General features: G+C 42.5%; 1 protein-coding gene across 1 annotated transcript in view; it reads left to right on the plus strand.

Annotated features, from left to right (window-relative positions):
- Positions 1-793: 793 nt before the first annotated feature.
- Positions 794-12,521, plus strand: part of LOC310800088 (myosin-7-like) — a gene marked incomplete at both ends in the record, with an annotated part of 60,271 nt that continues 48,543 nt past the window's right edge. The window contains 12 exons of the mRNA XM_083662667.1: positions 794-994; positions 1,448-1,591; positions 1,676-1,832; positions 1,924-1,951; positions 2,053-2,161; positions 2,274-2,366; positions 4,050-4,113; positions 4,234-4,332; positions 4,809-4,912; positions 4,993-5,131; positions 5,218-5,336; positions 5,466-5,615. Of these exons, the coding sequence (XP_083518793.1) occupies positions 794-994; positions 1,448-1,591; positions 1,676-1,832; positions 1,924-1,951; positions 2,053-2,161; positions 2,274-2,366; positions 4,050-4,113; positions 4,234-4,332; positions 4,809-4,912; positions 4,993-5,131; positions 5,218-5,336; positions 5,466-5,615 (1,407 nt within the window). The remainder of the gene's footprint in view (positions 995-1,447; positions 1,592-1,675; positions 1,833-1,923; positions 1,952-2,052; positions 2,162-2,273; positions 2,367-4,049; positions 4,114-4,233; positions 4,333-4,808; positions 4,913-4,992; positions 5,132-5,217; positions 5,337-5,465; positions 5,616-12,521) is intronic.

The following is a 12,521-nucleotide window of genomic DNA, read 5'->3' on the forward strand; positions in this document are numbered from 1 at the left end:
CCTCCTCTTCCCTCCTGCAACAACAACAGATCTCATAGGTCTATCATGCCCCCACCTCTCATCTCACATATTGTTTGGATCTCTTTTTGAAATCGCATGTTTAATCTCATGTCCTATTTCCATGTATGGGTCAGCAGAACCTTATATAAAGAGGGAAGCCGGGTAAGAAGACAACACCAGTTTATCAGACACCAGGCAGCCTGAAGGTAGGATCACAGCTTTCATTAGATTGTTACATATTTTGCCTTAGTAACACAGAGTATAGCAGATAAGCATTTCAATAAATTAATAAGTATATTTGTTCAATTTTCACTAGGGGGACAAATCACTCTAAAGAGTTATCAACATCAGGTAACATTTTCCATTCGTTGATATTTATAATTTTTTTGTTTTGGCTTATTCTTGAAATATGATTTCAAGCATTATTCAGCAGCAGCAGCATTATATAGTGATAATGCTAATGGATAAGACAGAGACTTTGATTTTCATATTCACATCAGTTCCATTTTCAACACAGTATCACCATACCAAAAAAAATTAAAGTAAAGGCAGACACAATACTAACTGGTCAACTGGTCAATAACTACTTACTCTGAATATTGCTATATATATATATATATGTGGATATCTTACCAACTTGTTTATAGCGGAGAGACATTGTATAAAACATGGGATTACAGGTATGTAGACTCAAGTGCTTATATGCCAGGATAGGAGATACTATTTAGCGTTATGGTGTTTAGGCTAAATATCTCTGGGAAATATTCTCAGGTAAACCTCTACAACCGTAGAGATGGGGGAAGCCCTGATGGCAGAATTTGGGGTGGCCGCTTCCTTTCTGAGGAAACCAGATATGGAGCGTTTGGAGGCCCAAACCCGACCATTTGACATGAAGAAAGAGTGCTTTGTGACTGACCCTGAGGTGGAGTTTGTCAAGGCCAGGGTACAGGCCAGAGACGGGGTTCATGTTACCGCTGAAACGTATGATGGAAAGGTATGTTTACTACAAACAAAAAGTAACATGGCCATTTTGACATGTAGCTCCTTTGAGATTTTTACCTTGATATGATTTATTACTTCAAAACCTTTCAGGCCTGCTTGGAAGTGTTTAGAAGCCATTGTGTGCTGATTCATCATTGCCATTGTCTTTTCAGTTTAAAACCAGGCTCACTATTCTGAACACTAATTCACTGGCACTGAATAGCCCGGAAAACACAAAAGACATGTACAATTGGTTTTACAGAATGATTTATAGTCAAGTAAGAATACAATGTTTATACAGCTAAATGTTTGAGTTTAAGTAAGAATACAGTATATTTGTACTATAAATAACATAAAATAGGTGGAAAAATCCTTTAAATGAGGCTGAGAGGGTTGCATCTTGATGATTAATTGGTTGATGATTGATTAATTATATCACACAATTTTCTGCTTAATCAATCATCAGACAGTGACTGTGAAGGATGCTGAGTGCTTTCCCCAGAACCCACCAAAGTACGATAAAATTGAGGACATGGCGATGTTCACCTTCCTCCATGAGCCTGCTGTGCTATTTAACCTCAAAGAGCGTTATGCAGCATGGATGATCTACGTGAGTAACGACCAATCTGCAGATCTTTCCACTGTCTCAACCAGTCATCTAAATGAAAAAGACTTGTGATATCTTCCTCTACAGACCTACTCAGGGCTGTTCTGTGTGACTGTCAACCCCTACAAGTGGCTGCCAGTGTACGATCAGTCAGTGGTCAATGCCTACAGAGGCAAGAAGAGGAGTGAAGCGCCTCCTCACATCTTCTCCATCTCTGACAATGCCTATCAGTACATGTTGTCAGGTAAAGTAATTGTTTCTCATGTTGTCTCATAAGATTATACTAGCAATACTGTCCACAAATAATCACTCATTTCCTGTTTTCCTCACAACAGACAGAGAAAATCAGTCTGTCTTGATCACGTAAGTTTACCACATCAACAACAATTCACTAACTGTAATTTCATAAATAAATAAAGGCATGTCAATATACAGAATTTGTAATATTGTATTGCCCTGTCCAGTGGAGAATCTGGTGCTGGAAAGACTGTGAACACCAAGAGAGTCATCCAGTACTTTGCCAGCATTGCAGCTGTTAGTAGCAAGAAGGAGGAAAAAAAGGATGATAAAAAGGTAGTACAAAGTCATGTAAATAAGCCCATAACTCAGACTTGCTTTGTTTTATCATAAGACAGTAAAACAGCTATGTTACACGTCATGTACTGTACATGTATGTTATATCTAGGGAACCCTGGAGGATCAAATCATCCAGGCCAACCCTGCTCTGGAGGCTTTTGGAAATGCCAAGACCATCAGAAATGACAACTCCTCTAGATTTGTGAGTGAACTTTTGCTTGTGAACACATTGATATCCATGTAGCGCTGCAACTAACGATTATTTTGATAATCGATTAATCTGTCAATTATTTGTTCGATTAATCGGATAAAAAAATGCACTGATATTGTTTCCATCCGTTTATTGAAAAACAACTTTTTTTTGTTAAACAAAAACTCACCGGGCTTTGCTACATCAAATAGCTTTGACAGGGCATGAACGAATACAAAATACATACAAATGTATGGTGTAAGTGCAAAAGATATCTTCATATCTTCTTAAATAAAGTGCTTTAACGGACCTGAGCTGTCTTAACAATAATAACTTGTAAATTACAGTTCAGTTTTGTGAAGAATGTTCTTGAAGGAAGAGTGTAGCCAGGGTGGAGGGTGTTAATCATGGCAATGAAGCCTGCATCTCCACCATTGACATGGGCCTCATGTCGGTGACCAGCATGTTCAGGACACTGTCTGTCATGATGGCTGCTTGCCTTGGTGTACATGCCGCATTCCCCAGAACGAAGCCCCTCATGGTGAGTTGTTTTTTTCTGAAATGAGAAAGACAGTAGGCTATGAGTGAGTATGCCTAACAGCACTATTAACATAAAACTCAATAAAACTCACTCATTGATGATTTAGTTGATAATTGCTTATGTAAAGAAGGCCTTTATATAACAGAAGCCTCAAATGCAATTTGTCCTAGCTCACTCCTTACATTAAGATGTGCACACACACACGCACACACACACACACACACACACACACACACACACACACACACACACACCAATGAACAAGGGACAACAACCCCTCTTTTAGCCTTAGTTTACCAAGTCTGGTCTACCACTAACGTTAGCAAGCTAACGTAACGTTAACTAGCCGGTCGGCTTAACACACCATGCTTCTCGACCTGGGTGCGGGCGCATCGGCTGTTAACGTTAGATAAACAAAACAAACTATCTGCTGTGAGACGAACTTTTCCACTTCAAACAACAATACACATGGGTCTAATAATGTAACATTAGTTTACATGCATATCGAGTTTGTAGTAGTATAACGCTAAGTTAACTTACCCGGCTGCTGAGCTCCCTGCATATCCAATGATCCAACATGTTTGCGTTTAAGGTGTTCACGCAGGGCCGTTGTGCTTCCATGCCATGCAAGATCGGCTTTGCACATTTTGCACGTAACAGACTTTTTAGTTCGAGTTAATATGAAGTGCTCCCAAACTTGTGAAGTTTTGGGTCGAGCTGCTTTCTCGTTCTCGGCCATGTTTCAACTTGTCTGTCGTTTACTGCGCGTGCGCAAGGCGAGTGACGTAGTCGGCTCCGCGACAGCGGGGCCAGGGAGTGACGTAGCCAGCACTGCGCCGCAGCAGCTGCGGTCAGCTGTTGTTTTTATCAACAAAACAGATGGCTCTGTGGTCCAACTAATCGCGAGGCAAAGAATCGATAATCAAATTCGTTGCCAACGAATTTAATAATCGATTTTAATCGATTTAATCGATTAGTTGTTGCAGCCCTATATCCATGTAATGTTTGAAATACTCCCTGGGATTATAGTATGATCAACTCCAAGGCAACTGCCATTGTTGTTATGCAACTGTATGGTATAATGTAATGTGATAAAGTAATGATGATTGGGTTCATCTGCCCACAAACGTCTGTTTTTGTCCAATTGTCTAAAGGGTAAATTCATCCGAATTCATTTTGGAGTTAGTGGGAAGCTCTCATCTGCTGACATTGAAACTTGTAAGTTAAGAATCTGCAATAAGCTACGTATTAACTACTATACCACTGAGTCTAATAGAGTAGAAAGGGAGGTACATATTGATCATCTTTATTCATCCTTACTTATCTTATTCTGGGTAGATCTATTGGAAAAGTCTCGTGTCACTTTTCAACTGAAAGCTGAAAGAGACTACCACATCTTCTACCAGATCCTGTCTCAAAGGAAACCGGAACTGCTGGGTTAGTACAGACCAGTCATCATTTTAGTAAAAATGTATAATTTAAAGTGAGCTAAATATGCCTCAAGTCATAAAGAGGTGACAATATTCCATACAAGCCATGTAATGGAGAGTATCTAAAAAAATCTGAAAAGCTCTACTTTCTATCAGATGAGAAAAAGGGGAAATTCATACTTTAACATTGAGAAAGACTGAAAGGTACAACTTGCAATGAACAGACCAAAGTTCCATTAATGATTAACCTGGATCCCAACTTTTAAGATTGTAGAATTTTTAGTGTCTTTATTTATTTATATGTTTTCATATAATTTAAAGGCATCAATCCCCAGAACCTGCCAAAGTATGATATTAATAAAATGTATTAATTGATTCACTGTAAGTTTATGGTATACTAAGTGCAATCGTTTCTTCACAACTACTATAATATTTGAAAATATATGAAAACATGTTAATGTATTTTTTTCCAACGTTTTACAGAGATGATGCTAATCACCACCAACCCCTATGACTACCAATTCATTTCCCAAGGACAGACCACTGTAGCTTCTATAGATGATGCTGAGGAGCTAATTGCCACTGATGTAAGTGCATTACTTTATGTCCTATCAATGAAACCTCTTTTACCATCTCTTAGCTGTAGTAGCATTACGTTTTGCTTCAGGATGCCTTTGATGTGCTGGGCTTCACCCAAGAGGAGAAGAACGGTATTTACAAGATGGTTGGTGCCATCATGCACCACGGCAACATGAAGTTCAAGAATAAGCAGAGGGAGGAGCAGGCAGAGGCCGATGGCACTGAGGGTCAGTGTTTAATCAAAGTTGATCTCATGTCAACGTCAAACATACTGTGCTGCAAGAATGTGCCTAACTAAACACTGCCTTTCCAGATGTTGACAAAGTCGCATACCTCATGGGCCTGAATTCTGCTGACATGATTAAGGCCATGTGTCACCCAAGGGTCAAAGTAGGAAATGAGTGGGTTACCAAAGGTCAGAATGTAAATCAGGTGAGCAAGTCATGAACTATCTATGAACTAACTATGAGCGGTCATGAAAATAGAAAAACCTTTTTTCCCCAATTTGTTATCAAGAGATTTCTGGTTGAAAATTTTCTTCAAATACTCTCCTCTGTCTAGGTGTACTATGCTGTTGGTGCACTGTCAAAGTCAGTGTATGAGAAAATGTTCCTGTGGATGGTGGTGAGAATCAACCATCAGTTGGATACAAAGAATGCTCGCCAGTACTTCATTGGTGTGCTGGACATTGCGGGATTTGAAATCTTTGATGTGAGTACTTAACACAAGGGTTGCACATAGGGATGTAGATTTTAGTTTAATTTTACTTTTGACTAACCGACACCCTTAATCGGTTAACCATCAGTAAAAAAAAAATTAAAGACGTGAAATATTAAGACAGTGGCGCGTGCCTTTCATTCCAGCGCTCCATAGGATTTCAGACTGCATTTTTGCGACCATTATTTTAGTGTGTGAGTCTGGTACTGCATTGCTTCCTAGACTACCAAATCTGCTTGAATTTGACAATCTTATGTCTTATGTCATAGACTAATGTCTGTAATCAATGATTTTTAATTTCGCCCCGACTCGTGCTCCACGGGCACACAGTGCACACAGTGAGGCTGCTGCTCTCATGTATAGGAGAAGGCGGGCCAGTGGGGGGAAGGCAACACAGAGAGACAAGCCACTTTTACACAGCCTCACCCTGTGAATGAAAGCCGTGATTGTTGTTGGATTATTACGGGACACAGATCCGATGCCGAAAGAGAACTTAGGTTATGGATATTCTTCAGTAGAATCGATGTGGAAGACACAGCTTGTTGCTTTATTCTTGAAACACGACGTGTGATCACTAAACACTGACGTAAGTGAAAGTAAAAACGTCATGCCCCATGCTAGCAGACTAGATCAGAGGTTCTCAAATGTTTTTCAGCCAAGGACCCCTTACAAGATAGAAAAATATACCGGGGACCCCCTCAGTCTGATTTGTGATTTTGGGCTAAGCTTAATTGTTTCCACGGTAACGTGCTTGACTTTTAAATTGATAGGTTTGTTAGATTAGAATGTAATCCATGAACCATTTTAGATTTAAAACATAAAATATTTTCGTTGGACTATGAAGCTTTTGCAAAAAAATAAAAAGTTGTTATTTTTATTTTCCTGAAAACCTTTTGCGGACCCCCTTGCAAAGTGCCACGGACACCTGGGGGACTCCGGACCCCCATTTGAGAACCACTGGACTAGAGCAACAGCACGGGTGTCAGGTGGAGAAATTCAATGCAGATTTTCCACTGCCTGTTAGCTCATAACGTTAACGTTCAGCTGACAGCCCCATGCAGAAGCGTCTTCCACATGGATTGTAGGGGTGTCAAAAATAATCGATTATGCGATGCGGACGTGCATAATTCTGCATCGATTCACAAATGTCAAAAATCAATTATTAAAATAAATAAATAAATAATCGAATAAAATATAATGGAAGTACATGCAGTTGTTTATTTGGATCATAATACAATGCAATTCCAAATGCACTTTTATTTTAAAAGTAGCCACACAGTGAGAAAAAATAAATCATGTATTGGGAAAAAAAGTGATTTAAGATGCATCGAGATGCATCGATAATCGTAATCAAATCGAATCGTAGCCTTCTGAATCGTAATTGTACTGTCCTCCTAATGGTGTTTCTGAACCAAAATTAGACAGCCAGCCAAACTCCCACAATAAACAACAGGAGAGTCAGGATGTAGCGTTCTAGCTCCGTTTTTAATGACTCTTGTAGAGCATGTTGATATGGCAAGGAATGAAACTGCAACGACAGAAATAATATACATTGCGTTAGGCTACATAATGTTACACAAAAAGTAAATGTATAGACATTTGCTAAGCAGAGCCGGAATTACACAAATTGCTCAAAATATAACTTCTCAAAATATACTGAAAAGTATAGGCTATGCTACTGAGGCACGATGTATTGACATGTCATATGAGCATTTATCAGCCAGCAGGCCTATTTAGCATTAATCGACTAAACAACACAAAAACATCCCATCGACGATAAATCTACTTCAATACTCAAAGATAACCTTGCAAATAACAAATAATTACTCACAGACAATGCGTTCGATGGCCCAAATCAAAGGATTGCGACAGAATGTGGAACAGCATGTTGCTCTGCAGCTTTCTTCCTTTCAACTGCCACATGTGGTCGGTCCTACTTTCAGTTTCGTTTCAATACTGCTGCAATACCACTTTTAACCACACGGCGGCACTAAAAACAACCAAATTACAACGACTGCCAGGAGGGCAGAACACTCCCCGCCTGGCGTCTGGGATGCCACTATTAAACTATTATTTACGCTTCTTTAAACGTTAGCTTAAGCTTCAGTCCTCTTTAGGTAAAAGAAGAATGACTTCTGAGACGGGCCTCAGAAACATCTTGGGAGTTCCTTGAGCTGTGGTCTTTACTTCAATCTTCCGCACCTTTCCATCCTGGCTTGGAAAGGCGGATGTTACCAGTGCCATGGGCCACTCATTCCTTGCAGCTTGGCTGTCTTTCAACAGCACCACATCACCTTCCCGTAGGTTGCGACGATCCTCGACCCACTTGCGCCGACTCTGCAGTGTCGGGAGATACTCATGTCTCCATCGTGTCCAGAACGTGCTGGCAAGGGCTTGTACTTGTCTCCATTGGCTTCGGTGCAGGTCGTTATCCGAGAAGTCTCCAGGTGGAGGGGGAGCACCAACCTTTTGTGTAAGCAGCATTGCAGGTGTTAGGATGAAAGGAGCATCTGGGTCAGAAGAGACTGGAATGAGGGGTCTGGCATTGATTATAGCAGAAACCTCAGACATGAGCGTGCACAGGACTTCGTGGGAAAGTCGAATATGTTGTTGTAGCAGCATGGAGTCGAGTATTCGGCGAGCTACTCCAATCATTCGCTCCCAGGAGCCTCCCATGTGCGAAGAATGAGGGGGGTTGAACTCCCAGGAGCAGCCCTGCTCACTCAGGTATCTCTGGACGCTGGATCCTTGTTGCCGCATGGTCAGTCCGAGCTCATTGCTAGCGCCAACAAAGTTTGTTCCATGATCTGACCTCAGTTGCTTTGCAGGTCCACGGATTGCAAAGAACCGCCTTAGAGCGTTGATGCAACTGGAAGTATCCATGGACTCGATTACCTCAATATGCACTGCTCTAGTGCTCATGCAGGTGAACAGTATCGCCCAACGCTTGCACTCAGCATGCCCACCTCTTGTGCGTCTTGCGGTGACCTTCCAAGGCCCAAAGACGTCCAATCCCACGTAGCTGAATGGGGGAGATGTGCTGAGGCGTTCAGGAGGCAATTCTGCCATGCTTTGTTCCTCAATCTTGCCGCGGAGCTTCCGACAGGTGATGCACTTGTAGATCACTGAGCTGATAAGCCCTTTGCATCCGATGATCCACAGGCCAGCAGATCTGACGGCCCCTTCGGTGAAATGGCGGCCTTGATGTTGCACCTGTGTGTGGTGATGGCATACTAGCAGAGTAGAGACGTGGCTGTGTTTAGGTAGAACTAGAGGGTTCTTCTCGGCATGTTCCAGTTAGTCCATGGGCCAAGGCTGAAATTTTGACATATCGGTACCACCTGAGGTGACCGCACGATTTTGTTATTTTTGTCTTCCTACATGTCTCTAGTTTATATTTTGGTATGATAACCCTTCCGATTTGGTAGCTTAAGGATAGTTATCACTCTGTAAACAAACCTACCCCCAAAAAATGACAAAACCCTGATTTCATCATATCTCCTGAACCACACATGATAACGCAGAAAATGTGATGTCTACCCCTATGTTTTCATGGTCAGGGATTACAATGACACCCTATACAACATCATAAACTGTTCACATGAATAGTTAATGGTGAATTCAGTGGTGTTTTGGTGAATTCAGTGGTGTTTTGAGAAGGATACAATGCAATTAGTCCATGGGCCAATGGTGAAATCGGTACCACCTAAGGGGACCGCGCAATTTTTGTATTTTTGTCTTCCTACATGTCTCTAGTTTATATTTTGGTATGATAACCCTGCCAATCTGGTAGCTTATTGATAGTTATCACTGTAAAAAACCTTCTCCCATATAAATGACAAAACCCTGATTTCTGTGTATTAGTCCAGATGATATGTGAAAATCATGTTCACTTTTTCATAAAAGCATGAAACTTGGTACGCATATAGTTTGGGGCCCCGTAAATCTTCAGAAATTAAGCCATCACAAAAATGCCTTGTGGTGGCCATTTTAATTCCGCCATAAGTGAATTATTTAGTTTGCATCATATCTCCTGAACCACACATGATAACACAGAAAAGGTGATGTCTATCCCTATGTTTTCATGGTCAAGGATTACAATGATACCATATAGAACATCATAAACTGTTAAAGTAACTAATCAATGGTGAATTTAATGACGTGAGAAGGAAATCACAGTTTCTGATAACTGATGCTATAACCTCAATTCCATGACCACTCTCTGGCTAACATTTTTTGATGAGTAATTTGGGTTAGGGTTACTTCTATGGGCCTTTTGTTAAAATAGCCCCCAGGCCCCTCCCAAACATCCTGCGACTTTCTGCCAGACGGCCAAATCCAAGATGGCCACTGGTACAATCTTGAAAAAATTACTTTTGAACCAGAGCACCTAGAATAAGGTATGAAGACACTTTTCAGTGTAAGTCAACCACAAAGTATCTGATTCTGACATCAGTTTAACATTCTGACATCATTTTGACCCAGAATTCCAAGATGGCTGCCATCCAGTAGCGTGAAAACTTAACTTTTGAATGGCAACATATACATATGTGGTGTTTGGGGTTTACCATTTTTAGAGTAAGGACGGAGATTAACAATGGTGAATTATAGCTATTTTAATTGCAAATCCATGCCTACCAAACATGGTTTAGTAATGACAATTATTGTGTTTTGAGGGTAATTTCATAATTATGTTAGTCTCGCTGGCCAGCCTCCCCTCCCTACCAGGAGAGGAGTCTGGCACCACAGAAACAGGCAACTGGGATAAGCCCTCCCCTGCTCTACACCTGCTCCCCATTGGAGCGACTGTTTCAGTGGCTGCCGGATGTCTGCTCCCGGCTTATTACAAACTCTGTCATTGGCTCCGACCACGTCAATCAGAGCAGCTTCCGCTCCCTCCTCCCTGTGTGTCGCTGTAAATAGTGCCCTGCCGCCTCAGTGAAAACAACAACGCTAACTAGCTAGCAAGCTAACGGCAGAAACCTACACGCTAGCTCGTTGCTACATGCTGAAAAGGGCAAGTTGGATTGTTGGAAACTATTTTCCAAGGGCACTGCCGCTAAGCGCCGCCCATCGCAATCCCACTATGGAGACCTGCGTGGGAGGGGAGGCTGGCCAGCGAGACTATGGGATAGGTGAAGGTGAATAGCCTATGTCCATTGTCCAACAAGTTTTCTCAATTAATTTCCCTCTTTGCGATGTGATAAAAGTTTCTCAGTGAGTTATAGTTGATTGCCTCACTGAATTATCTGCTAACATCCAATTTTAGCAGCAGAATTTGATGTCCTGGCATGGCACGTCCGTGTCTAATGACATATCCAAAAGGAATTTTACTCTGCGCTGCGCTGCACAGTAGGCTATAGAGATTATGGTGCGCTCAAGCGCAGCGGAGTATTTAGCGCATAAGGTGCTTTTTTTTTTGCGGGTAAGAGGTGCTGCCCCGTATTCTGTGCAGAAACGCCTGATTGTGGCACGCCTATGTCCAGTAAAATTATAACAGGCATGCGCTTGTGCACGCCCCCAATTTGCATTGCGCGCGGCGTACCACTTTTGCGAAGATAGGGCCCCCAGGACTTGCAAGAATCTGGTCAATTTCTCCTCTCCTGCAGCATGGGCTGATTTTAAGTCTGCAATGAGTTCATCAGAGGCAGGCAGACTGTAGGGTGCGGAGGGTTGGGGAGGCCAGGTCAAACGGGAAGGAGTTGAACTCATGCATGCAGGCATGGCTCAAAATGGATGCGAAAAGGTGCAAACACACCAGACGCTGAAGTGATGAAGCGTCTGGAAGCGCAGCCAGTTTCATTTTGGCGCATTTGTTAGCACATACATTAGACCGTCCAGTCAGACCAGCCGTGATGCGGCCAGCTCGCCCCATGCAGAGATTGTTTCGGCATCTGATCTATTTTTGTGTGAGACCCGCGAGTGATTGTGTGGAGCCAGATAGGAAGTCAGTACAAGTTGTCACTGGCGCGGAGCAAAGCAGTGCGTCTGGTGTGAATGGCCAGGGTCCTACTCAAGCTGAATTTACACAGAGCGGCACTTTGCGTCTGCACCATCACAATTATCTTCCACCCTCCTCCCTGCATGCATGCTCCAACCCGCTCTGACTGACTGGTGGCGACCATTTATGGATTTCGTTTCCACTCCCTCCGTGTCGAATCTGTCTATCTCAAATGCCTGTGCCACTGTGAAACAACATCAACAATGCTAGCTCGTTGCTACATGCTGAAAACGGTTGGATCTGGATTGTGCAATAAAGCAGGCTTGCTTGATACTTGTGGTGGATAGTTGTAAAGGTGAACGGAGCCTTTTTCCCCTATACCAGGGTGGAGGTATTAACAGCCAGACTCTGCCATTGTAGGGAGGGAGTCTGGCAAGCGAGACTACCCGGGGAGGAACTCAAGGTAGGAGCTGCTGAGATGGAGTGGAGCGCTCCAAGGCAGTGATTGACCTGGTTGTGGTCAACTTGTAAACCTCCACGAGTTGCTGGAACATTGTGTTTTTGATGAATGTGTGGCCTTATTCAACTCCAACATCACATACAGGAAGACACAGAAGAGCAAGCGCATCTAGAAGCTCTATCTCCAATCTGTAGGGCTGCAAGAACCCTACATCACTCTCGTTGACATGGGCATGATCTAGAGGATGGCAACTGCATCAGCAATTGGATCGGTAGACACAAGATGGCACCCCATACAAGTGGTCGGACTATGTCCACAAGGTGTCATCCATCATCCTTGCCCGGCATGGTGATGTTGACATATCATCTGTGTGATCGACCGGTATGACACAGCATACTTGGCTAAAGATGATGAGCGGAATCTGATGATTCAGAATCTATAGCTACAGCTACAGCACGGTGGCTCAGTGGTAGAGCTGTCGCCTCACAGTCAGAAGGTC

This window comes from Poromitra crassiceps (assembly GCF_964638095.1).
Source record: "Poromitra crassiceps genome assembly, chromosome: 2".
Classification (NCBI taxonomy): domain Eukaryota; kingdom Metazoa; phylum Chordata; class Actinopteri; order Beryciformes; family Melamphaidae; genus Poromitra; species Poromitra crassiceps.